General features: G+C 48.5%; 10 protein-coding genes across 10 annotated transcripts; 5 read left to right on the top strand and 5 right to left on the bottom strand.

Moving 5' to 3' along the window:
* Positions 1-12: 12 nt before the first annotated feature.
* On the bottom strand, positions 13-5,072 carry LOC6615801 (histone-lysine N-methyltransferase 2C). Its single transcript, XM_002040135.2, has 9 exons — positions 4,397-5,072; positions 4,220-4,342; positions 3,991-4,160; positions 3,737-3,927; positions 1,714-3,677; positions 1,505-1,649; positions 1,144-1,442; positions 774-1,082; positions 13-718 (listed from the first exon to the last, which is right to left on the bottom strand). Exons 1-9 carry the CDS (start codon positions 4,989-4,991, stop codon positions 66-68), a joined length of 4,449 nt encoding a protein of 1,482 aa, XP_002040171.2. The 5' UTR covers positions 4,992-5,072; the 3' UTR covers positions 13-65.
* A 359-nt stretch (positions 5,073-5,431) lies between these two features.
* LOC6615800 (methyltransferase-like protein 9) lies at positions 5,432-6,785 on the top strand. Its single transcript, XM_002040134.2, has 3 exons — positions 5,432-5,621; positions 5,677-5,961; positions 6,016-6,785. Exons 1-3 carry the CDS (start codon positions 5,529-5,531, stop codon positions 6,553-6,555), a joined length of 918 nt encoding a protein of 305 aa, XP_002040170.1. The 5' UTR covers positions 5,432-5,528; the 3' UTR covers positions 6,556-6,785.
* LOC6615799 lies at positions 6,779-8,588 on the bottom strand. The gene is made up of 2 exons (XM_002040133.2): positions 8,493-8,588; positions 6,779-8,434 (listed from the first exon to the last, which is right to left on the bottom strand). The coding sequence occupies exon 2, from the start codon at positions 8,414-8,416 to the stop codon at positions 6,983-6,985; it is 1,434 nt and encodes a 477-aa protein (XP_002040169.1). The 5' UTR covers positions 8,417-8,434; positions 8,493-8,588; the 3' UTR covers positions 6,779-6,982.
* A 241-nt stretch (positions 8,589-8,829) lies between these two features.
* On the top strand, positions 8,830-10,592 carry LOC6615798 (regulator of nonsense transcripts 3B). Its single transcript, XM_002040132.2, has 3 exons — positions 8,830-8,993; positions 9,051-10,190; positions 10,246-10,592. The coding sequence occupies exons 1-3, from the start codon at positions 8,901-8,903 to the stop codon at positions 10,486-10,488; spliced, it is 1,476 nt and encodes a 491-aa protein (XP_002040168.1). The 5' UTR covers positions 8,830-8,900; the 3' UTR covers positions 10,489-10,592.
* Positions 10,481-13,151, bottom strand: LOC6615797 (DNA ligase 1). Its single transcript, XM_002040131.2, has 6 exons — positions 13,052-13,151; positions 12,932-12,994; positions 12,586-12,876; positions 11,893-12,525; positions 11,212-11,837; positions 10,481-11,157 (listed from the first exon to the last, which is right to left on the bottom strand). The coding sequence occupies exons 1-6, from the start codon at positions 13,066-13,068 to the stop codon at positions 10,544-10,546; spliced, it is 2,244 nt and encodes a 747-aa protein (XP_002040167.1). The 5' UTR covers positions 13,069-13,151; the 3' UTR covers positions 10,481-10,543.
* A 263-nt stretch (positions 13,152-13,414) lies between these two features.
* LOC6615796 (mRNA-decapping enzyme 1B) lies at positions 13,415-14,611 on the top strand. The gene has a single exon (XM_002040130.2). It carries the CDS (start codon positions 13,487-13,489, stop codon positions 14,585-14,587), a length of 1,101 nt encoding a protein of 366 aa, XP_002040166.1. The 5' UTR covers positions 13,415-13,486; the 3' UTR covers positions 14,588-14,611.
* Positions 14,612-14,777: 166 nt separating this feature from the next.
* Positions 14,778-16,644, bottom strand: LOC6615795. The gene is made up of 4 exons (XM_002040129.2): positions 16,493-16,644; positions 15,587-15,777; positions 15,250-15,527; positions 14,778-15,176 (listed from the first exon to the last, which is right to left on the bottom strand). The coding sequence occupies exons 1-4, from the start codon at positions 16,539-16,541 to the stop codon at positions 14,912-14,914; spliced, it is 783 nt and encodes a 260-aa protein (XP_002040165.1). The 5' UTR covers positions 16,542-16,644; the 3' UTR covers positions 14,778-14,911.
* A 2,473-nt stretch (positions 16,645-19,117) lies between these two features.
* Positions 19,118-20,485, top strand: LOC6615793 (ALX homeobox protein 1). The gene is made up of 3 exons (XM_002040127.2): positions 19,118-19,611; positions 19,704-19,897; positions 20,177-20,485. Exons 1-3 carry the CDS (start codon positions 19,335-19,337, stop codon positions 20,366-20,368), a joined length of 663 nt encoding a protein of 220 aa, XP_002040163.1. The 5' UTR covers positions 19,118-19,334; the 3' UTR covers positions 20,369-20,485.
* A 789-nt stretch (positions 20,486-21,274) lies between these two features.
* On the top strand, positions 21,275-22,855 carry LOC6615792. The gene is made up of 3 exons (XM_002040126.2): positions 21,275-21,554; positions 21,609-21,948; positions 22,082-22,855. Exons 1-3 carry the CDS (start codon positions 21,352-21,354, stop codon positions 22,757-22,759), a joined length of 1,221 nt encoding a protein of 406 aa, XP_002040162.1. The 5' UTR covers positions 21,275-21,351; the 3' UTR covers positions 22,760-22,855.
* Positions 22,856-22,863: 8 nt separating this feature from the next.
* On the bottom strand, positions 22,864-25,171 carry LOC6615791 (23 kDa integral membrane protein). The gene is made up of 5 exons (XM_002040125.2): positions 24,719-25,171; positions 23,847-24,035; positions 23,599-23,784; positions 23,302-23,502; positions 22,864-23,238 (listed from the first exon to the last, which is right to left on the bottom strand). Exons 1-5 carry the CDS (start codon positions 24,782-24,784, stop codon positions 23,020-23,022), a joined length of 861 nt encoding a protein of 286 aa, XP_002040161.1. The 5' UTR covers positions 24,785-25,171; the 3' UTR covers positions 22,864-23,019.
* Positions 25,172-25,595: the final 424 nt, after the last annotated feature.

The following is a 25,595-nucleotide window of genomic DNA, read 5'->3' as shown; positions in this document are numbered from 1 at the left end:
AATGGGCGGCGCTTTCTATTAAATATTGCATTTTCTTTATTTCCATTTAAATGATTGCGCTTCTCCTATGTAGAGCACTTTTCATTATCATCAAAATCTAGCGAGTTGAGAACATTGACGTCCAGTTCTGGGTCCGCGTACTCCAGGATATTGAAGTCGTCTCCCATTTCGGAAGTGAGCGACTTGAGGAGGTCATCGTCGTCGCCCTCGCCGAGTCCTCCCAGAAGGTCGCTGAATCCGACGTTCTCCAGCTCGACGGCGGAAGAGGTGGCCTCCTGCGGCTCGCCCAACTTCACATCCTGCTCCAAGGACCTGCCTTCAGATGGCTGAGATTTTCCACTTATGCTCAACATGGGATTGTTCTGCGTAATGGGTGTGTTCTGCATCATTCCCAGCCGCATTACATCGTTGCCCAAGAACAAGTCCGAGTTGGCCCCCATTAGCATCGGCTCCGTGCTGTTCTTCTGCAGCAGGTTCCTGAGCTTCTTGTCGCCAATGGGTTCCGTGCCGTACACCGCCGTGTTCAACTCCAGCCGATTGTCCACGGTGGTCATTTTCAAGGTGCTGGCTGCTGTTGTGTGCACCTGATTCCTTTGAATCGTGGCCTTAATCACTAGATTATCGTTAACGTTCGGCATCACGTGATGTGGATTGGGATTATTGGACGCAGCCTGCGCCGGGCCACCAACATAGTTGCCCATGTCGTAGGCGTTTCCATCTAGACGAAACATGGGTTAGAGCAACTGAAACAAGACTTGAGCTGGAGCACTTACTGTAGGTGACAAACATGTTCGGCTGGTCTTCCTTCAGCTTCGGCGGTTGCTTCCAGACTCTTCCCAGTTCCTCCTGCTTCTGTGGTTTCGGTGGCATAGGTATTTTGTTCTGTTCCCGCCTCTGCCGCAGTGCCGAGCGATTGTCCTTGGCCTTCTGCAAGAACGGCGCCTTCTTCTCGTTGCACAGCGAACGCCACCTCTTCAGAATCTGCTTGCAGCGGTCGTTCCAAATCGGAAACAACTCCTTCAGGTTGGGATGTTCAGTATTGGCATACAGCACGGCCGAAATGGTGGCCATGAGCCCAAGATCTGCAATTCAAATGGAGTAATGAATATTTGAATCCTACACTATTAAAATGCACCCTCATACCCTCATCCTTGCGCATTTTCTCCGCCGTCTTTTGAGTGCCAGCGTTCAGGGTTTCTGTCACGGGCTCCACAACCTTCTGCTCCTCCTCTGGTCTCTTTTCGGTTTGCAAAACGACTTGGCTCATTATAGTTTGCATACTCTGCTTATTGGCATTTGGTGGTGCCTGCTGACGGAACTGAAGCTGCTGGGCGGGATTAACCAGGGTATTTCCGCCCAAATATAGCTGATTGTGAAACTTCTGTTCCTGTGGCAACTGGTTAGGGACCATAAAACTGTCTACCAGGACCGAAGGTGATTCCCTTTGAGAAAAAATAACAAATTAATAAGCTAGGAATAGACTGGCATATGACATGAGGCTCACCGCATTGGTTTTTCAATGAGTTCAGCTGATGGCACCGCACTAACAGAGTTAGCCATGTCCAGTTCCGGAACATTTGGCGAAGCCAACGCATCCAGAGGATGCCTGTTAGCAAAGACAGTGTTCGAAATCTCCGCTTGCAAGGGATCTGCAAAGATGGTAAACGATAAAACCTGGGAATCAAGTGGTCAGTGGGGTGGTTAAACATTTACCGAAAACATTAGAAACTGGCGTGGTTCCGTTTTTGTTCTGGATTCCCATGGGCATTTGCTCAATGAAAACAGTTTTGTTCTCAGTTTTCAACTCAGCTTTGACTTTCTTCAGGGTCTTCGCTGGACTCTTGCTCACCGCCAGCGTGTCCTGGTTGGCAGGACTCTTGCCCTCGGGCCGCGTGAAGTACACCTTCATGGACGCATCGATTTCGTCTGAGGAATCTGACTCGGCCATGACAAGCTCTCCACCTTCCAACAGAGGTTTTCCGAAGAAGGCCTCTTGCAAGTACACGGGATAGGCTTCAATCAGCTTGTTCTTCTGCTTCTTTCGTATGATTTTCTTCTTTTTGTCCATGGTCATAAGTGAATTTAATTGGTCAACGGCCGTCGTCTCCTCGTTGTCCTTCTTGAGACCTCGGTTGCGAACGGAGAATCCACCAATGCCCAGCTTCTGCAGATTGCGCTGTCGCTTCTTGCGTAATATGTGCACTCCCTCGTCGTTGGTGGAGATGGTGAAACCCTCGGGAATAGCGTTCTCCGTCCCATCCCAGACCATGCCGTCTTTGTACTTTTCCAGCGCTTCCTCGGCGGCGGCCTCCAGTTGTCCATCCTTGCCATTGCCGAGGGCTTGTCTCATTTTGCGCTTGCGTTTGATCTCCGTGGACAACGACTTGATCATGCCCAATCCGCTTTCGCTGAGGCACACTCCGTCAATCCAGTGGAGCGCTTCTGGGGCAGACTCGGCCATATCGCCGGATAAGGAGAGATGATTTCGCTCTGTACCACTCTTAGAATCGAAAGACGGCCCGGAGGAGGCTGTGATGTGCACAAATGCTTTGCTGCCCTGGGGAGTTATGGCCAGCGAATCCTCGTTACCAAACTTGGCATCCGCCAGGGAGTTAGTGCTTCTCGTGGAGCAGCGGCACTTGAAGCACTTGTACACATTGTTATCGTAGTGGTCAATGGTCAGCTGGGCATTGACGGTGTCGCAGTGGAAGTGCGCCCACAGCTCACAGTGCTCGCACTGGATGATCGTCTCGCCGTTGCTGTACGAGACCTTGCAGACGGGGCACGAGGACTGGCTGGTGCAGGATGGGCACTCGAGCATGTTGGAGTCCCCGAACTCGCTCTTCTCTGTGGGATTGCGACCGCATTTCTGGCACAGTGTACAGAACGAGCACTTCCAGTTGCCCGTGGGCACGGTTTCCAGCGGAGGATTCACACAGTAAATGTGATACGAAATGTCGCACTCGTCGCACAGGAGCAGGCGCGCCTCGTCGTTCTTCTTGCCACATCCCTCGCACACCGTGCAGTCCAGGCATCGCCAACCCTTCTGCAGGATGCCTCGCGAAGGCTTCACGCCGGCGCAGTACGGATGATAGCATTGGCCGCACTGTGCGCAGGTGATCATCGCGGAGTCGCTCTCAATGCCCAGCGAGCCGCACATTACGCAGATGTCTTGCGCTTGGATAAACTTGTCCCGCGCCGAGCAGAGCAGCAGCTTTTTGTCGCTGGTCAGATCTGTTTCCATGCTGCGACTCAGGCAGCGATCGCTCGAGATGGCGGGCAGCGCAAGCTGGCGCCCCTTGCCTCGGGTGCTGCGTTTCTTGTTGATCTGAGACATCACACCCATGCGGTGTAGGACGAACTTTCCGCTTCTACCGCGAACACTAGTAAGGCACACTTTTTTCTTGCCGGCGGGTAGCTTGTGGAGCTCATCGCTGGACGGATCCATTGAGGGCTTGCCCTCCAGCGGGTCAAGTTCGATTTCCTTGAGGCTCAGTTGCTCCGACGACGAATCCATGGCGGACAGCACGATCGAGTCGATTGTCTGTTGGGATGACCCCGGGCCCGACGAATTACTCTTGCAATTCGGACACACGTAGTCGTAATCTGGATTTTGCTCCTTCTTCTTGTGGTAGGCCGTTAGATCCGCCTCTTCGTCACACGTACTGTGCACAAATCTGAAACGAATCCATGGATAACAAGCGAGACTAATCAGGCCGAAGCGAGTGAAACGTACTTGTTGCACCAGCTGCACTTGACCATTTCCTTGTGCGATGCTGCCCTGTACGCTTTCTGGCAAATCGGACAGGAAAAGCCCTTGTTCCGCTGCTGATAGCACGAATCGCAGATTGTGTAGTGGCTATGCCAGCGGGAGGAGCTGCCGCCGCCAGGAGTTCTTGATCCACAATCCGTGCAGACGCGGCAGCGCTAGAAAGATCATAAGTATCATAAGTACGGGATAATACTTAATTTCAGACAATATTTGCTTACATTGCACTTCCAGCCATATTTAGGGATGGCCGAGATAACTGGTCGCAAGCAGGAGGCGTGGTAAATCTTCTGGCATTGCTCACACTTAACGTACTTGGTGTCGTTCGAGTCTTGCTGCCGGCAAATCTGACATTTGGTGCAACGGGCGCAGTTCCACCCGGAACGCGTATCTATGGAAGCATTAAACATGTAACTAACCAATGGTACGATGGTACTTGACAGTAGTTACCCGGCAAATTGGCCAGACCAATGCAGGTCGAATGAAAGTGGTCTCCACAGGTACTACACATGATCAGCTTGGACAGATCCCCCAGCGAGGAGCAGGACAGACACTCCACATTATTGTCGCTGCCTGTAAGTCAAGTCATTAGTTTCTGTGAGAGTTTGCTGCCTAAGAATCACTTACATATCACAGGCACCTGGCTCAAATGCTCCGTGCAGAAGACGGTAAAGCTCTCGAGAATAAGAAGGCAGCCCGCAGCGGCGGCACACGGCCAATGGTGCACCTGGCGGCAGTTCATCTTGCAATTGATGGAGGCCCCGTAGCGGCCGCAAAAGTTGCACTTCTGCTCCAGGAACTCCGCGAAGTGGGTGGCAAAGTACGCGGCATCCGCATCGCTTATCTGACTTTTGCGCAGCGACCACATGATGCACATGCGGTGCACGTAGACGAACCCCTCGTCAAGAAATTCGGCGGGATGCACGACGTCCGGCTGTCCAATCTTGTCCAGCTCGTAGTGGCAATCGCCCGAACTAGATGCGGCCTGCTTGGCCCCGTAGAACAGCCTGGATCCGTCCTCTCTCAGCCGGTCCGTCGGATATTTATCCTTGATCTCGGCGGGCGCGGGCGCCTTCAGTTGGAGAATCTCGCCCTGGCCCAAGGCACTCTTCTCGCCGAGGTTGCATAAACAGCACACCTTGCCCGGAAACTTCTCCGGGAAGTACGGCAGGTCGTCGGCCACCGCCTTCTCCTCCATGCTCACAACAACGTTCGTGCTCATCGCGGATGGATGCGTTTCATTAAAATAACAAAAAATAGCCGCCGCTTATTTTGTATACATTACTCGACAGCTAAATAAAATGTGAACGTGCATCGCGCCCCAATGTTATCGAACAGGCGTCGAAGTTGTCGAGAACGATGTGTGTTTGTTCGCAGAGCGAGTAGTTTATTAAATTAGATATAAATTTAAAAGTCTTCCTTATACTACTTTTAAATGGCATAACAAATACATCATATTTAAAAATTTTTATGACCGTACAAATTAATTTACGCTTCCAATGCTAAAACAATAGGTATTATGGTATGAAATTATACATTTGCATTATAAATAATAATCATTTACATTAGGCTGTCACGCCTACCTATCGATATACCTTTACCAATCGCATTCAGCTGATCAAAGTGCAACTCTGCAATCCAGCCCTGGAAAAATACCGTACTCCAGTTCTTCAAACTGGAAAAATGATGGCACAACTAATCTAAACACACAAAAGTAGAAAATGTAAATAAAAGCACAATTATAGAATATTCTGTTAGCATGGCTGTTTATCGTCCCCGCGGCACCCTGGCCAGGGTAATCCACGCCAAATTCCACAACGACAACTCTCTGGAGGACATAGATACTCGGAAGGTAACTCGAAATCCCGAAACAATAGAATTTTTTCTAAATTCTGGGTGCATTTCAGTGGTACTGCCTGAACCACGAGCTGCCGCCGAGATTCCAGACCAAGTTCGTGCCGCTCGAGCCGGATGCCACCACGGTGAGCTGGCTGGAGCGCACCAAAGCGCTCTCGGCGAACATCTGGACCCACTTGTGGCACGCCCTGGCGCGCTCAATCCTGCAGTTCTTCATGACCCAGACGGACATCAACGGGTTCCTGAAGCGCGGCTCCATGTTCATACTGTCCGAGGACCAGTTTCGCAAGCTGCTGGTAGCAGGCGGCTTTCAGCCTGCCTGCGGTCAAGAACCTGTAAGATGAATAGAAGCCTTTAGTCTTGACCACTACTCAACTCCCATATCATAGGTCACGTTGCTGGACATCGGAGCCGGGGATGGCGAGATATCGCTGCGAGTGGCTAACACCGTTTCGGAGCTGAACGGAAGTGCCGGGCTGCGGGTCTTCGCCACCGAGGCCAGTTGGACCATGCGTGACCGGCTGAAGAAGCTGAACTTCAACGTAATCACCGAGATAGACGGTCTGCAGAACCTGGAGTTGATTCTGTGCCTCAACGTATTGGACCGCTGCTTCGATTCCTTCAAGCTGCTCGAGGACATTCACCTGGCACTCGCTCCCAATGGTCGAGCCGTTGTGGCCTTAGTACTTCCCTACATGCACTACGTGGAGACGAACACCTCGCATCTGCCGCTGCGCCCGCTGCTGGAGAACAACGGGCGGCAGGCGTCGTTCGAGGAGGAGGCGGCCAGGTTTATGGAGCTGCTGGAGAACTGTGGCTTCCGCGTGGAGGCGTGGACCAAGGCGCCGTACTTGTGCGAGGGGGATCTCCATCAGTCGTTCTATTGGTTAATCGATTTAATCGTTGTCATTTCCAAGAAGACATTCTAGATCAAAGCTTCCATTCCATCCAGATCCTAAACCAAACCCCTCTGGAGTTATTGTATCCGTTTTCCTCCTAGAGTTAAGTGGCTGCATTGAAAAAACTGAGCATTTATACTTATTACAAATGTAGGCTATAAACTAGTTAAACAATTTATTCTTAAAGAATTACCAAAAATGTAAATGGATAAACATGTTTAAATTAAAGGGCGAGATTCAAAGCCGCGTTCGAAACTGAATACTGTTCTCGATACTACTAACTTATTGTAGTTAGTCTACAGTCTTGGGTAGTTTTAATGCATCTAACTTGATACTTGTGGCAGTAATCAGGTAACTTAGAATATGTATGTGACGAGCACCTGTTCCATATCAAATGTCGGCATAGTCGAAGGTATTATGTGAACTAAACTAAGCCTTATATAGTCTTTGGTAGTCATTAGCATTTCTTGTTGCTTGTAAAGATAACCTCGAGGTAGTTATTGGCATACACAATCCTCTCGGTATCTTCTGGTGCTGTATTGTGCAGTGGCAATATTTCGCGATAGGGATTGTCCATTATATTGTAGGATCTCTCGATGGCAATCTTGCTCTGCTCAGCGGACAATGTGATGGCCGCGAAATCGGAAATGGCCTGAGCCCTTGAGATCGAAGTGTAGCAAATGGGAACACCAAATGATCGAATAACACTTGACAAGCAAGGCTTCCATTCGTTTTCGAGTGGAACCTTCTTTTTCATAAAGCTAGAAATTCTCTGGGTTACTTTACCGACTCCGAAGAAATCGGGTTGCATGATGAGAATCACGGTCGGATCCACATTTAGAATGCAGGAATATTGTGAAAATGACATGGGGTAAAAGTATTTCACAACTGTTTGTTCAAAGCCTCTGTCGATGAATTTGGTATCCTCTTGGCCGATGCGCCCCATGGTTTTTCCAATGAAGTGTAATTCGAGATTGCGAATGCTTGGGTACTGCAGGAACAGAAAACGCAGGTGCATGTCCTCGAAGTAGCGCAAAGTGTCCTTGGTGGCGCCGGCCACGTAGACGATGACAGCTTTATCCGGATCTGGGACCCAGGTAATGTGCGACAGGGCCAGACACAGACTAGCGATGCCGCTGAAGGAGGAACAGGTAGCGAATAGCTGGTACGATTCCAGATCGGTCCAGGGTGTGTTGCTGATCCGTATGTCGGTGGCTTCGGTGAAAGCCTTGATTAGATTGGACTCTTTTAGTGGGCAGCTGCGGTAGAAGTCCTTGATATTCACCAGACAGTTCAACTGACGAAACGGAGTGGCATTCAGAGCCAGAGTCTGGCAATCCTTCGGGGTGTGATAGCCCCTGACTAGACGTTGGTGTGCCTCGGAGCAGAAGGCCACTCCGGCACATCCTTTACAGTCCTCGAGAGCTTCAGTGCTGAAGCACACATCGCACACGGCTGGGTTGCCGATTAGCTGATGCTCCCGCTGATTCAGTGGTCTGCCCAACTTGGCCAGCAGGACCATCTTTAGCTGTGAAATGACGAGCTGAAGCTTCCTGCGATCGGTGATTTGACCGAGCAGCTTCAACGGGTGATCGATCTTCATGGACTTCTGCAGATCCCTCAGCACCTCGCAGAGGGGCTGGTGTTCTTGGCGATCCGCCACGAGATGGGACAGGCTGCAGTATCGCTGCATATTGCAGCCTCTGCAAATCACGTTGGGCTTCACATGTGATCTCTCCAGAAGCTTTTGCAGGTGGGCAAGGTTCTTTTCCACCTCGTCCGATTTCTCGGTGAAACCTTGTATCAATTCTGTCCAAATCCTGCCCTCATCGGTGACGCAGACGAAGCACTTCAGAAAGGATCCCACTGGCGGATCTACCGGCGCCATCATATTGCTATGCTCAGATTCCTGAAAACGATTGAACTGACTCATGTTTCAAGCTCTAAAATGTCCATTTACTCATTACCTTGACCAAGTGTCATTCAATTCGAGCATTAAATGTGCCAAAACAGTCGATTCTGTTCAAAAGTTGAGCATGCTATCTGCTTACCGGTCAAAAAAAGCGCTCTTCCAATGTGGATTTAAAGAACTAGTTCCAAAGAGCTAGATACTAGAGCCTTGCGTTAATTTCCAGAAATGGCACAGATATTTGGAGTTCTACTTTCCGAATATTCTACTTACTAACCAACTGACTAACTTCTTTGATATAATCTATTTCTTTTCACAATAATAATTGGATATAGGTTCCACTTGTGAACTTCAGAATTTCTTCTAGTTCGAGCCGAAAGTGCCATCTCTATCGGTTCCACATCATGTTTGCATTTGTTGGCTTTTCGGGTTTGTTTTGATTTTTGTGGATAAAAAGGAACAGAAAATGGCTGAAACTCTAGCCGAGGAAAAGCCCAAGGAGAAGTCCAGGGCAAGCAGGCGCAAGGACAAGAAGGACAAAACCAACCAGGTCGTCAAGGTACCGTCCATTCTGTCTTGATCCCACGTTCCTACGAAGCTAATGCATCTATTGCAGATTGTGATGCGGCATTTGCCGCCGACCATGACGGAGGCGCAGTTCCTGGATCAGGTGGGTCCTCTGCCTGAGAACGACTCCTACTACTACTGCAAGGCGGACTGGTCGCTGGGCCAGGAGGCCACCTGTCGCGCCTACATCGATATGTCCTCCAAGGACATAGACGAGGTGCTGCAGTTCCGGGACCGCTTCGACGGCTACGTTTTCGTCGACCACAAGGGCGTCGAGTACATGGCCATCGTTGAGTACGCTCCCTTCCAGTGCTTCCTTAAGAACAAGGCTAGGAACGACGACAGCAAGGTGAACACCATCGAGAGCGAATCCCACTACCAGGAGTTCATCAAGCGGCTGGCCCAAGAGCGCGAGGAGGCGAGTCGCGTGGGCGACGTCAAGATCGACTTCAACTTCGAACGGCGAACAGAAGAGAATGTCAAGTCTACACCCCTCCTGCAGTACCTGGCAAACAAGAAGGAGAAGCGCCGGGAGGAGGCGCGCAAGCGGAACGAGGAGAAGCGGAAACATCGCGAGGAGCAGAAGCTGTTGCGACTGGCAGCGCAGTCGGACGTCAGCAAGCTTAAGGAGGCCGAAGGTGGCGGCGGAGGAGGGGACACGAAGAAGCCAACCAAAAAGGATGGCAAAGATCCGCAGTCATCTGGATCCCAAGCCAATGATGCCAAGGCCTCGCGTTCCAAGCGACGAACCGAGCGCGATCAGAGGCGACGGGAGGAGCACGAACAGCGTAAGCTAGTCAAGCGGGAAAACAAAAAGGATCAGGGCCAGGGCAAGCAGGACAAACAGGACAAACAGGACAAAGGCAAGCCATCCAGCGGCAACCAGAACAAAAATTCAAAAACCATGGACATCGTTATCTTAAAGAAAGCAAACAAGTCAGAGTCAAACGAGAGTTTGGTCGTGCCATCCACTTCTAAGGCTGCGGAGGCTTCCAAAGAAAATCCTGGAACTGAAAACACCGAGACTACAGAAGATGTAAAGGTTTTTACACCGGCGGCCAGAGGTGGTCGCAAGGAAAAAAGAAGCAGCGTAGACAAGCAGCCAGCAGGTTCCGCCCACGAAACTGCAGAGGAAGCCATCAAGGCTGCCCAATTTCGAGCTTCCGAGGAGCGGCGCATTCGGAATAAAGTGGGTCTTACTTATTCCCCCCTCGACATTTTACTAACCCATTTGATGTTTACAGGATCGACCCTCGATTGCCATTTACCAGCCCAAAGCCCGCATTCGTGCATCAGATGAGCTGCCCCAAGGTGCAGGCGGCAAAGATGGCTCGGATGGAGAGCCTTCCGTGGTGGAGGAGAAGACTTCCAAGAGGAACAAACGCCCCAACCGGCGCAACAAGCCCAAACCGAAGGATGTGAAGGAGTGTGAGCTCGAAACTCGCCGCTTCTCCAAATCCTCAGAGAGCAGCACCAGCGTCAAATAGCAATAACAGACTTTATTGTTAAATAAATCGTGTACACATGGCTGGAGCAGACCGGTCAGTAGAACTCGTCCTCCATCTCCATCTGTGTGCTCGACTTTTGATTATTTTTAACCTGATCCTGCGACTGGTACATGTGGGCCACCTGATTGGCGTCCGTTGCGTTTTCGCTGTTCTTGTCGTCGCGTATCCGGATGAACCGAGGGAATCTCAAGGAAATGCCGCGCTCTCCGTCCACAATGCCAATGGCTGCTCGGTGGATCGGACTGAGCGACAGATCGGCGCATTTGACTTCCCACACCTGGACCGGTTCAAACCAGTGATCGGGCTCCAGGCTGGGGTCGTATCTGTAGTAGGATTTGGCAGCGCTGGTCACATGCTTGCCCAAGAACTCGGAATGCGTTTGCAGGTCCTCATCAGTGAAACCCGTTCCAATCTTGCATATGCTCTGATACTCCTCGTTCTCGGTGTCATAGCAGGCAAGCAAAAATCCTCCGTAGGTTCCAGTTCGCCGGCCCTTGCCTTTGTAGCCGCCAATGACCACCAAATCGAGTGAGTCGCCTACATTGGATAGGTAGTCCTTCTTCAATTTCAGCCAGTTGCGGGATCTCTTGGCAATCTCATAGGTGGCCTCCTCATCCAAAGTTTTGACCATGAGGCCCTCGCAATTTCCTAGTGCAAATAAAGCTTAAGTAAACAATCTTTGGGTTGGTGGGCAGGGCAAACCTTTGATAGACTCCTCCAGGAACTGTTGCACTTCGTCTATGTCATTCGTGTCCAGAGCAGTGGCGAACTTCCACTCGCCCTCGACCTCTTGGAAGTGCTCCAACAGGAGTTTGCGACGTTCAGACAGGTTTTTGGTCACCAGAGCGGTGCCATTGATGTACAACAGATCGAAGATGTAGACACAGACTTGGACCTTGATTTCCTCGATATCAACGTTCTTCCGCTTGCGCGTGCTGAGCACCTGGAACGGCAGAATCTGCTTGCGCTCGACATCCCAGGCCACAATTTCACTGTCTATGATGTAGGACTTTACGTCGCCCTTGAGCAGGCCAGTGCTCCTGGCAATCAAATCCGGATACTTCGCCGTGTTGTTCTCGGAGTTGCGCGAGAATATGCTGATCTCCCCCTTCTCGTTGCGGTGGATTTGGGCTCGCTCTCCATCGTATTTCCACTCGCAGGTGATTTGCATGCCGCCGAATCTCTCAAATACCTCATGGACCCCCTTAGTGGGCTGTGCGAGCATGGGCCTCAGGGGCATGCCGGGATGCATGGGGCAGCGTTCCTGCAGCTCCTTGATATCGTACTTTAGAATGGCCGGTATAATGATGTCGTAGTTGGGACACTGACTGCAAAAGATCGTTAGCATCTGAATTATTAGCTGGATCTTGAGTTAGTTCTTACCAGTATGCAGTTTTCAGCAGCAAGGTGGTGTCTGCTATTTCATCCTTATAGACTTCCGGCACCTTGCTAGCCTTGCAGTCATCGATGTGGTTCTTTTTCACCAGCCCAATGGCCAGCGCTGTGAGCAAACTCTGCTCTGCAATGCCAATTCTCAGCTTGCCAATCAAAGAACGGATAAAGAAGCGAGCCTCCGACAATCGACAGGCCACAAACATATTGTACACCAGGTCCATTTTCGACTGACCGGATATCTTGGCTATTTCGCGCAGCTTCCGGAACACATCCCTCACATTCAGGGGCGCTGGCTGGAACATCATGCGCTGGGAAACGCGCGACTGCTCAGCCACGATGCCCAGATCCCCGATTAGCTGCGTTTGTGATTTAATGTGAGCCAAGTTACGCCCCGTGGCCTTGCAAATAGCCTTCATTAAGGTGGTCTCGGCAACGCCCAGCTCCAGTCCCTCGTAGGCGGGCGCCAGTTGGTTGATGCTGAGGTAGACGCTGGGCAACAGATCCTCCGGACTAACCAGCATCACCGAGCAAAAGAAGTTGCTCAGCGTGTCGATCATCTTGAGTCGGCCTTTGGTCTCCTCGATTACTTGAAATGTGCGGGCCAGTGCCAAGTAGGGAGTGCTGGAAAGTGTTTCCCTTGACATAATTCGCGTTGGAGGCACAAAATCCTGCACTACTTACACCTTTTTGTCCTTCCAGTAGGCATTCTTGAGTGGATGATAGGAGTCGGCGGATGGATCGTAGTTTTCCGCATCCTCCTTAGAAGCGGAGGTGGAGTTGAGACCTATGGTTGTGACCTTCTTGTCTGTAGTCTTGTCCACGGTATCCTTTGGCTCCTTCTTAACATTCTTCACCGGACTTGTCTTCTCCTCGGAATCCACAGACATAGGTTCTACCTTGGGCTTAGTTTCCGGGGAGGCACTCTCGCTCTTGATGTGGGGCTCATCTGGGAGTTCGGTCTTCGCATCGATCCTATGATTTGTCGAGGAATTTAGTAATGAAAGAAGAAAACAGCGGCACCGTTTACTTGGGAACTTTCTTGGGCGGCGAGGGGCTGTCTGTGGCATCGGATTTCTTCTTGAAGAAGGAGCTGAAACAAGGGATTGTTAGATTGGGAATACTTAGCATTTGGAAATGCGTAAATTACGTTATAGACTTTTGCATTTTGATGGATATGCTGTGTTCAAATAAATATAAATTGCAATGCAATTAGTTCCCGCCAGTTTCTAGAGCTGGTCATTAATATCGATATATTTAAATGGGAATGCTATCGAAGTCGACACTTTGTAGGTAAACATAAATTAAGTGTTTACGCTACATAATTGGGAAATATTTTACGCACAATTGTATAATTGTGCAAGTTAATCGACGAGCAACGATAAGCGCACTAAATATTTTTCAAAAAATATTAACGCTTATCGATAAAAAGAAGAGTTTGTTGTTATTCGGTGTGACCGCAGCACAGTGTTTGGTAAACACGGGAAAACATCGACAGATCAGTGTGACCAGATCGCCGTTAAATTCACAAATAATTGCAATTCGCAATAGCACAGCCAGAACCGAAGATTACATACAAATTACAATGGCCGACGAAAGCATCACGCGAATGAACCTGGCGGCCATCAAGAAGATCGACCCGTACGCCAAGGAGATCGTTGACTCGTCCTCGCACGTCGCCTTCTACACGTTCAACTCGTCGCAGAACGAATGGGAAAAGACCGATGTGGAGGGAGCCTTCTTCATATACCACCGCAATGCGGAGCCCTTTCACAGCATCTTCATCAACAACCGACTGAACACCACGTCCTTCGTGGAGCCCATCACCGGCAGCCTGGAGCTGCAGTCGCAGCCGCCGTTCCTGCTCTACCGCAACGAGCGCTCGCGCATTCGCGGCTTCTGGTTCTACAACAGTGAGGAGTGCGACCGCATCAGCGGATTGGTGAACGGGCTGCTTAAGTCCAAGGATCAGGGAACGAACGGACAGGCCCCGCGCCACGTCTCCGCGCCCCAGCAGCCAAAGCAGGACAGCAGCCAGCCGGCCAGCATATTCAACATGCTGACCAAGGCCCAGAAGGACTACAATGCCCAGGTGAGCGGCGGGCAGCCGAAGACGCCCTCGGCGGAGAACGTAACGACCGGCAATGTGTTGAAGTTCTTCGAATCGGCCAAGCAGGCCACGGCAGAGTCGCTGTTCCACCGAGTACAGCCGCTCTCCGTGGACCAGCTGGAGAAACAGCAGCGGGCAGCCACGCCTGGCGAGGATCTGTTGCCCCCGGCCGGCAGGGACAACCACGACAGCCGGCTGTCGCCCTTCCAGAAGATGCAGCAGCTTAACTTTCAGCTCCTGAGCGACCTGAAGATCGGTAAGAGCTACGCCCCGGATCAATCTCCGACAGTCGCCCCGTCCTCGTCGGCGTTGATGGCCAACGACGATGCTGGCAAGTGCTTGCGGAGACTGCTGGCTGGCGACAAGCCCGGGCCGGCACTCATGCCACCCACCATGTTCGACGCGCCCAACAATGGCAATCCGGAGCCACAGCAGCCGCTGCTGAACTCGACGCAGTTCGTCCAGGCCTTCACGTACCTTATCCAGAACGATAAGGAGTTCGCCAACAAGCTGCACAAGGCCTATCTGAACGGCTGTTCCAATCTACTGTTGGACTCCAGCTCCACATATCAATAAACAGAAATATTCAACATTTCCGAATTGCAGCCCATCTTTTCATTTGTTCGCATGGAGTTCGAGTTCAAGCCGAGTTAATTTACAAAATGTAATAGCTGTAAGCCGACAAGGGCAGTCGTAGATTTGAAATCTAGAAGCCCCGCCGGACGGCATCCATTTCCAGAGCAACCTTAAGAGTTAACTAACGTAGTTGGTTTTGTGAAGTATTCGTATTTATTTACAAAATGGTTAACTATGCCGAAGGGGCGTAGAAAAGGTAGAGTTGAATGGCAAACAGAATTCAATAAACATTAATTTAGTAACAATAAATAACAACGTTTTTATTTAGGCCAAGACCTTCAGCTTGCAGAGCAGGTAGTACAGAAAACAAAACAGCCACGGGCTGAAGTCGACGTGGCTCCTGCCCGCCGCCGCGGACGTGGCCACCGTGGTCAGGTTCTTGCCGTATCCCTCGAAGGACACCACGCACTGGTAGGCGTCGGGATCGTCGTCGGTGTCGTAGGCCGCCACCAAAGCGCTGCCATCGAAGTATCCCTCCTCGTTCTCGTACACCATGGGCTCCCGCTTCACCACGTCCATGTCGTTGGATCTGTAACAGGAGCGGAGTTGAGTTGCGATGTTGTTTACTAAAAGGCTTGGTGAAAGCAGGCGCTCATCCTTACATTATCGTGATGGTGGGCCTGGGATACACGTTAGTCACAGTGCAGTTCAGCTGCGTCTCGTTGTGGATCGTCTTGTGGGACAGCTCCAGGGTGTAGTTCCTCAGGTCTATGACCTGCACCCTCTGGTGGCTGGAGAAGGTGTTCAGCGAGGTCTGCACCACGCACTTGTAGTCGCCGGTGGTGGCGATCGTGGGGTTGATCAAGGCCAGCGAGCTGTACTGCTTGCTCGGCTCCGTGGAGCTCTCATAGGTGCTGTCAATCTCGTTCCTGAACTCGGGCTATCAAGGGGGCAAAGCGGTTAGCATCTAAAACCCACTACACCGTTGGGATCACTCACGATGGCATATGGAGGTGTTCCGAAGATCCACTGGTATATGGACTTGTCGTCTCTGTACCACTTGACGGTGATGAACTTCGGGCTCTCCTCCAACTCGTAGTCGCAGTCCAGGATCGTGGGCTCCATCTCCTCGTTCTGAAGGACTATAATCTTGTCCTCGGACTCGTCCCTCGTGGGATAGCATAGCGCATCTGGGCGAGAGCGAATATTACTGATTAGAACGCAGAATTCGGAAACGAGGCGAAAAGCTTTTAGCACGACGAGGTCTCGAAATTACAGAACACACGGCGTTATTTGGAATATACATATGCAGCACAGGCAAATCCAAAACACATTGTACACAAATCTATATAATTTGGCGAAAGCGTATATTTACGAGAAGCGAAAACGCGATGAGCGGATGCCTGTTTCGTTTTAAAAATAGACACTAATAACAAACAAAAGCTAGAAAATTGAACATTTTTCATTCGGCGGTTTGTCATCATGTGTGAAAAAATTCTGAAAACTCTGTCCAATTTTATTAGGTTCCTTTCGCTGGAAACTTTTGCTTTCCACTTTGCATCTTTTGCTCCGACTTCAAAACCACTTGTGCTTTTTCCACTTTGAAAAACATCTTTTTGAACACGAGCAAATGCAACTAAGGTCCTTGAGCCTGTTCCAATCCAAAAGTTAAAGGATATTCGAAACTATATATATTGTTTATATTCCGTTTTAGCACATGTTAACTCAGAACCCAATGTGGATATACGTTCGTATTTATAGATATCCGATTTGTCATTATTTTTCTCAAGGTTTGCGCATTCGAAATTCGTTTATATGCGCCTTCCGAGTGATTTCATTTCTTAATTTAAAAATCGCGTTTCCCGTGTCGGTTGCTGGCTGGATCGCCACAGGATGTGGCTGTACCTCTGTGGAGCAGTCCGATGGCCAGAATGGCTATGAGCAGGGTATCCATAACGGTCACTATCTACACTTCCACTTCCACTCGTATGCCAGACTTCTCAACCGATCCTAACTCAGCGGTCCGCTCGGCATGGTACAACTAAAGCAACTGAATGCTCTTGGCCACCAGAGAACCGAAAACTGAAAACCGAGAAATGAGGAACGAGAGCTCTTGGCCAGAACCACGCAGCGTAACCAAACGAATTCGAATTTAGCCGAGATAATGCCGGCATTTCCTCTTCGGCACACGATCCTCCTCCTCCTCCTCCTTCTCCTCCTCCTCCTCCTCTTCCTCCCATAGCCCGTGCCACTTGACTTGTGCGCGACTCTCGGAGCACAAGCACGATCTTCGCATGGACATGTGGGGAGATCGCTCCGCAGCTGGCCAGGCACCACCACCAACCAAGTCGCCCTGCATGTGTGGGGGTTGGACACAACCTTTCCGCTTCGATACTCTCCGCTGCTCCTAGCTGCCGTTGACTACTCGAAAACCAGTTGGCCGCCCAGCTGAGGCCCACTCCTACAACTAGGGATAGTCGAGGGTCAGTTGCGAGACCGTTAAAGAACAGGGGGTGTCGAGCGTTGTCCTTAAGGACCTTTTCTTCTCGGCCGAAGTTAGGGGCTGTTGTAACGTTTGGCGTTAATAATATGCTGTCTCCATGGCAATAGGGATCATTAACATTCCTGTAATTCTGTAGAAATTCCTATAGAAGGCAACCAACTATTTTATACTTTGTTTAGAATTAAATAAAATGTAAGGGTATTAAGCGTTCAGTTACTTATAAGTTAAAGTAGATCTATTTGCTTGAGTTTTTTTAAAGACTTAGTTAGTCGTTCCAACTGGGTGATTAGCAAAAGAAAAGCCTTCACTATAACAAGCTAGTGTGTAAATACAACACACACCTATGCAAGATAAACCCTTTTTTCTTTAGTTTTTCCAAACTAGCGTTAGTTGTTTTCAGAATGACTCGATATAACCTGATACTTTTACGATCCACGCAGTTCCAGGCTCATTTGCACCCACAACTGGCTTGAAATCTATGCTAGTTTACTTGTGGGTTGAAATTTACTTAAACTAGCTTCCCATTTAGAGGCTTTATTACTAACTAAAATGTTTATGTTTTTACAGGATCTTTGGGGTGGGTTTCAGATCGGGCTAAGCAAACATTGCAGGTGGGTTCCGTTCAGGTCGATCACCTCCAACATCTGGTTGTATCTTTGGGTTTGAGTATATTATTTCTATACAACTAGAATTGGAAGGTTATAATTTTACACATATACTTGATATATTTTAAGCTAAAATGTAACACAGCAATTTATTGCAAGACTTTCATTTCGAATTCAAGAAGAAGTCGTAATGTTGTATTATTATGCTTGCCATAAAAATTCTCCGATTTACATAGACTTGTGATTTAAGTAATGATTATTACAAAGTGGAGTTTCTTTTTGCACGAGTGTTAGTTTGAGCATGTGCATCTATAAAGTGGCTTTGTTTTCCGAGAGACTTACTCGTTCCAACTCGTTGATTAAGAAAAGAAAAGGCTCACTCTACCATGCAAATGTGGAAAATCCACAAAGGCAACTAAGACCATTTTGCAACTGGAAGAAGAGGCACATTTGTCTATTCTAAACTAATACCTTGTATGTTTGAAATCTCATCCGAAGATAGAAAGATTGAACTTGGAACTGTTTCTCATTGAAAATTAAACCAAATGCCTTCAAATGATTAACAGCACAAGGAACAACCAGCCTTTCTATTTGCAATCCAGCATTAGGGTGTCCAAAAAAAGGACTTCAGCGCAGAGTAAATAAAAATTAGGCAGGACTCTGATTAGCAGGAATTAACTAATCGAAATAATCCGCAGAGCAAATAATTGTTTCCGAAAACAGGGGTTGTATCCTGCCAGCGACTTTAAACAATGTTTCAATCAGCCCAATGTTATAAACAAGAAAAGATAGTAAGGTGTCTCTTATCCATTGTGTGCGGTACAACACCATTTGTTTTATCAAGTTGGCGAGGTGCTGTACTCGTGAAGACGGACTGCCAGATACCCTTTCCTTTTCAGATCTGAAGTTAACATATATTGTATAATATAGCTTACTTTGACTGTGTATCCTCAAAGAGTTGCTACTACGTTTATTGCAACTAAGAGAGTATTTTCATTTTACATACTTTTATATTATCCCAGAGAACCATTTCCCTTAACCGCACAGAAAGGACATCCCAGCGTCATGGTTGCCCGATAAGCCAATTTAATCTTCTGAGTGTTGCTTTTTGAGGCCTGTGAAAATTGCTGCACTCAAAGAAAAGTTCGCTAAAAGTGAGATTGGAAAATATTCCGATTTCGAGGAAATATACCTTGAAAAGTAGATTTCTGAGTGAAGATTAGACCAGAACCAAGAAGCAGCGATGCAATCAATGAAATTAAAACCAAACCCAGTTCTTTAGACATGTTTCACCAAGTAAATTACGGGGACCGCGGTGAATTTTCGCGCAGTGCACGACACGCGCCGGAAAGTCGGATTTCCACCCCTAGTCGAGTGGAGCTCGTTAGGACCGCCTCCAAACGCGGAAACGAATGAAATTTTCCGTCCCGCTCTCCCGAGACAAGTGCAGCATCCTTGTTCGGCCAACGTGGATGTCCTGTAGTTGATACAATCGTAATCGAAGCTTATTTATTCAAGGGCAGTTAAAAGTGTGTGCGGCCGCGGAGCTACTATAACTATGTGTTTTATGGCCGAATGACTCATTAGCGGGCTGTAAAATTTCAATCGAGTGCCGTGTGTGAATTTACCTGCAGATGCGATGGAATTTTCACTGCTCAACAAGGCGAACTTCGACAAGGATTGTTTGTACACCGCGAACTCGGAGTTCTACAACAACGGCGCCAATGGAGGAGGACTCTCCGTGGCCAATCACATGAATCACTACAACCTCATGATTGACTCCAGCTACAAGCTCTGCGCCAACGAGTCCGCAATCCGGGGTTCCCTCAACCAGGAGTCGAGCCTGCTGTTCTCCAAAATCACCACTGTCTCCGAGTTTTACCCGGCCACCCACAACATTGGCTCCTACAACACGGGTAAGTACAGTGGCCATCAGTTCCACCTGCACCTGCATCCACCTGGACGGATTATGGATTGTAATCTCGAACCAACTCTCACCTCGCCATAGACTTCCATTTGAAGTCCTATGGAGACGACGGCTTGAGCCTGACCGACAAATCAAAACAGAGGCGCATTCGCACCACTTTCACGTCCAACCAGCTGAACGAGCTGGAGAAGATCTTCCTGGAAACCCACTACCCAGACATCTACACCAGGGAGGAGATCGCATCCAAGCTGCACTTGACGGAAGCCCGAGTTCAGGTGAGGAAAACCAATGAGATCGAATTGGTGGTTGAGTGAATGGGTAGCTTGGGATATATATCAAACATTAACATATAACAAATAATACTTACAAAATATATAATATAACTTTTGTAAAGAACTCGATATCTGTTGATTGGTTCAAAGATTATAGGTTTCCTTTCTATGTGTATCATTCTTGAAGCCAGCTTACAATCGAAACGAATTTAGTCATATCCTGTTGAAGGATACAAAACGACTAAGTAATCGAGATTAAAAAAATACAATTGTGTTTTTTAGGTCTGGTTCCAGAACAGAAGAGCCAAGTTTCGCAAGCAGGAGAGGCATGCCATTTACATAATGAAGGACAAGTCGAGCAAATTGGATGGCCGGAAGAATCCTGCGGCAGGATCGAAATACCTGGGCCCATCTCTCAAGGGACCCCAGAATGGCCATGGCCGTCAAATGAAATTCTTATACGATCAAATATAGAATCCACTAATATCTATGTAAATATTAGTATACATTTTGATGAATGCAGTTATTTTGATATTATTTATACTGACTATTTGGAGCGAATTGCGTTAAATAAATAAGATCTGTGTAACACTTTGCTTGTTTTTATATCATCCGGGACAACTGACTTGGCACCCTTTTGAGGGCTCAGCCGGCTAAGCCTGTGGGAAGGAAAACAAGGACAAGGGCTTCAATGGGGGTTGGAAGGGTCACCATCTACAAGTACCGAACCTCACGCCCTTCAGGGGTAAATTGTCATCCCATTATCGGGTGGAAAGTGGATTGGATCGGCATTAGGGCGTGTAATCACTTGATGGTGGCGATTCGGTGCGCTCAATATAGCAATTGTTGTGGGTGCCCACCGCAGCGATTGGTTGCGAATGCCTTTCAGATCTAATTAACAAGATCAAGTTGAATTGCAGTTTATTGAAATCATATGTGCTGAATCTTGCAATTTATAAGTAGTTCCCGCCTCTCAACACCCTCAAATGGTTTTAATAAACTTTGAAATCGTTGTCCATTTCACATTTTTCTAAATTTCATTAGTGAAACGTATATACGTATATACAGATATGTATTAAATATACACATTTTAAACATAATAAATCTTCAATACATATACAAATATCGTTTTGCCTTTTAACCATATATAAATCGTACTCTTCCGTTTCTAAATAGTTTTGTTGCACTTTGATTTTATTATTTTGTGTGTATTTTCATTTAGAATAGAAGCATGTAAATTAATTATTTTATTCTAATATTCCAAGGACATTTTCAATTCCATCGTTCCCGGAAAAAGCAAAAAGAAACATCGTATACCCTCAATGCTTTCGAATACGAAAATACCGCATCTGCGGTATTAACATGCGCTAGGGATTTTGTTGCTCTTTTAGCCAGCTGCATGTTATTTGTTAATCGGCTGGTTATAACACTTTATGAATTAAAAAAGGTAATTGACAATGCTGCGATCGAGGATTTCCTGCGCACTGCCACCCAGGAGACTGGTGTCCTACTTCTCGGCGGAATTCAATAAGGTGGCGCACGAGGGACCGGCGAAATTCGCCGCAGGCAGCAGTCATGCCGTAACGAGTGTGGATTTGGATTTGTTCGTCAATCCGGATAACCGGCCCATGGACCTGGTGGACCGGCTGCTCAAGCTCAGGTGGGTGCGGCCATATCGGAAGTAGGGTCCCTACTCATAAGATTACTCTTGCAGGAAACAAAAGGAGGCCAGTTTGGTGCCGCTGATTCCCAGTGTCTTGGTCAAGCAATTGCTGGACTCCACCAATCCGCAGGAGACGATATCTGTGCTCCGTAATCCCATCCAATACGGCCTCTTTGTGGACCAGTTCTCCGGCTGCTTTCTGTTGGACTTCCTGCTGCACAATGGCCACGAGGTGGAATCGGCCCAACTGGCCACTATTCTCGTGGACAGAAACTTATGCAACAACGAGTTGCTGGAGTCCCTGGCCCTACAGTCCTTCTGCTCCTTCGCCAAGGAGTTCAAGCCCTTCGAGTCCTCTCAAGTTCAACCTCCTGCCAAAAATGCTGAAGTGGTAAGATGATCTTTAATAGTGGCTGAGTTATCAGCCAAGCGGCTGGAAACTTTAATCACTCATAAATTGCTATTTAAGATTTTGTTCATTTTGGCACTTTACCAAGTTCACTAATCATACCTGAATTTGCCAGGAAAAAGTTCGCGTGAAGTTCATTCGCAATTACCCCGACGACGCCAGCGAAAATACCGAAGAGAAGAAACTGGGTCGCGCCATGGTTCGATTGGGCTCCGGCGAAGGGTCCTTGAAAGAGCTGAAGCAGAACGTTGCCCTACTTGGCTATGTATTATCCGGACAAGTGCCCGAGGCCTCCAGCTTTCTGGCCTCGAACCCAGCTGCCCTGCACAAGGAGACTCTATCAGTCGCCCAGAGCATAGTTGAAAGCCTCAAGCTAGAGGGATCCGAAGAGCTGCTGAAGTCCCTGCAGGAAGCCGTTGAGAAGAGTAGCAAATCGAATGCCATTCAATCGCTATTGGAGAACAGCGTCAAAGCCAGTGTGCAGAAGTTTGAGCCCAAACTGCTGGCCGACTACGGCGAGTCGTATCAGGAGTGGGCCAAGAAGTTCGAGGCAGCGGTGCAGCGCCAACTGGAGTTGCAGACCGTGGAGGAGCGCAAGGCCAGCATCCAGAAGACCCTCAGCGAACTGGAGGCGAAGCGGCAGAACCTGTGGTTCTTCGAGAACCGGGACGACATCGACATCCAGATCTACAAGAAGAAGGTCTACTATCCCAAGCGCTGGTTCGGCAAAAAGAAGAAGCCCAAGGCAGCGGACACCTTCTATGTGCCGCCGACCATCACGCACAACGGCTAGTGGACAACCCGTGGACCCTACACAACCCGTGGCCACAAACAAGTTAGATCCAATTGTTTTTAAGCTTTAATTAAACTACTGGAGAGTTAATCCAAATTCAAATGTTGTTTCTTTTCTCGAACGTTAAATTGTTTAAAATTACCATAACGTAACATTGAGGGTCACAGTTATATTCATTCCATCTCAGTTTACAACATTTTTTTTATACTTTTTCTTTGGAGTTTCCATAAATTTTTGCATCCTTAAAAGCTAATCGTCTGTCATTTGTGCATGGCCGAGGGCAGAGCAGTTTTTAAAACCCGCTGCCCGGGTGCTGAAGGGGATAGATTGATGGGCGAGGGCATGTCGTGCCTCTTGTCCTGTATGGTCAGGGGCAAGAACTGCTGCTGCTTCTTTTTCCGGTTCATGTTCATGGGATGGGTGTTGTCGTTCTTACCGAACAGAATGGTCAGGTGGACAGCACAGAAGATTCCCAGGCTCTGTGCGGATTGGTTCTCAATTTATTATATTACCTTACTAACAGGAATCCATTGGGCACTCACCTGGAATATGGCTATGATGGCAGCTCCGAAGGCGGTGATCAGCAGGCGGTTCCTGATCTGCTCCGACACGACGGCCAGGCATCCGCGCTTGTAGTGGGTATCACATGCTGACTCGTAGGCGTGCTCCGGGCGCGAGCAGCAGGACCAGGGCAGCGAAAGTCGGCGGTAATCGAGAGGTCCGTCCACGCCGCAGCATTGCAACTAATGGGTAGAAACGGGGATGAATTGTGAAGCCATCTATCTCTACGTTGGGATACCCCAAAACCACTAGATTTACATAGACCGCTCTTGGCTCACCTGCGACTGCATCCTATTCCACAGATGTAGGTTATCCACCTTGGTGCGCGAAAACTTGTCCAAGAACTCGACGAAGGAGTCGTCGATGAAGATCTCCACGGAAGTGGGCAGGTTCTCCCTCATGGCCAGTGACCAGCCGCAGATGATGAACTGAACACAGATGCAGGCGACCAAAAGGGCGGCAAACTGCGTGAATCCAAAGGATACGGGTTACGATGGAACTGAAGTAGGCCTAACATGACCATTACCATTCCCAGCAGGCAGCGCTTGCGTTGATTGGTGGCCTGGCAGCCCATCCAGCAGAGGATGAAGGTGACGGGTCCCAGGCAAAGCAGGATCGCGGCCGGAGCCCACAGCTTGTTCTGCACAATTCCATAGTAGACCGAGTGACCCCAGAGCAGGGATGTGCCCAGGAAGATCTGCGCAGCTCCAGTCAGCTGCAAGGGAGTATAGGTAAGGATACGTATGAGGATGAGGATTTCGGGCGCTGCTCTTATCACTGCCTGCTGATTTTCATCTCAAGGCCACGCACTCTGGTTGTCCTTGGACGCGGCCTCAGCTGCACCGTGTGTATTCGGGATGCGCCCTGCACTACGTAGTATACACCATGGATACTGTGGCGTTGGGGCCTACTCCCTTTTGACGTCACATGCTGAGGAGCCCCATGTGCACGCATGTGTATACTTGTGCCTATGTACTTAGCGCAGCTTTAACTAGCTCAAGGTCGCCGCAAGTCGGGACCAGAACGCAAGGCATTATCCTGCCAGCGATGTATGATTTGTGTACGATGTATGTACGATGTATGTAACTGATGTAGAAATGCACTGGCGGGTGTGTATCAATAGTGTTGTCTACATGGGTAGATTGACTTACTTTCGGAAACTAATTAACTCCGTTTGTCGTGACAAAAGGGAGGGCAGGGTATTTGGGTGTCTCTTTCATTGATGTCTTTTGAAATATGCAAATATGGAAATCTGAAAATCTTCGCGACCCACAAACAATCAACATACATAAATACGTACATACATACATACATTCGAGTGTGAGTACAATGTAAGCTTATGTAATTTGACAAGCATGTAGTTGTGGCCCCGTTTGGCCGCACAGCAATGCAACTTACCGCTAGGAGCACCACATAACTGTAAACCAAATACTTAAAACATTTAATTTTCTTCGGCAATGCCATCCTTTCCCGTTATCCTCGATGCTCGTTCGCTGTCCCTTTCCCGCAATCACTGAACTACCGTTAGTAAACCGAATTCGTCTGCGATTGTGTGCATATGTCACCGTGGTATTTGTATGGGTATTGGTGCTGGTGTGCGTGTGTGTGGACTTTCGATCTGGAGCTGGAGTTCTTGGGCCGAATCTCCGGATTCAGATGCAGATATAGATTCCGATTCAGATTCCTATATTGCGGTTGCCTGTCTTTGAAAACCACATAGTCGCGGGCCTCAACTCGCGTTCCCGACTGATCGGATGCAATTTTTAACTAAAAATAACAGTTAACGTTAACTCCGAGCGACTCGAAATCGTCCGCAGTCGAAAATACGCATTCGACGGTCTGACCAGTTGGCTCCTTGTTTTGTTATACTTCAGCGACCAGCAGTGCGAATATTATCTATAACCGTCGCCTCGCTTGCGAATCGCGATTCGATGACAGCGCCACTCGGGCGCCAAAAGCCGTTACTTTTCGAAAGGGGAGTTTAAACAATGCTCCATTTGCTGCTAAGTTCGGGTAATTTGCAAATTCTCTCTATGCTCTTAACTATACGTACTCTTGGCAAGCTTCAATGACTGATTTATATCGCATGGTGCTTAATTGATAAAGTAAACTTTTAATTATTGCTAAAAATATTTCTATAGAAAATACAAAACAAATGAAACATACTTTTTGGCACCTGGGCTGCCAACTCAGGCATATAAAATACTAAGCCACTTGGAAAATACCCATAAAATACCAAGTTATTAACGGCTATCTAGGGCGCCAAAATTTGAAT

The sequence above is a fragment of the Drosophila sechellia genome, chromosome 2R (genome assembly GCF_004382195.2).
Source record: "Drosophila sechellia strain sech25 chromosome 2R, ASM438219v1, whole genome shotgun sequence".
Taxonomy (NCBI): Eukaryota; Metazoa; Arthropoda; class Insecta; order Diptera; family Drosophilidae; genus Drosophila; species Drosophila sechellia.
The sequence above is the reverse complement of the archived record's forward strand: the minus strand, read 5'-3'. Positions and strand labels throughout refer to the sequence as shown.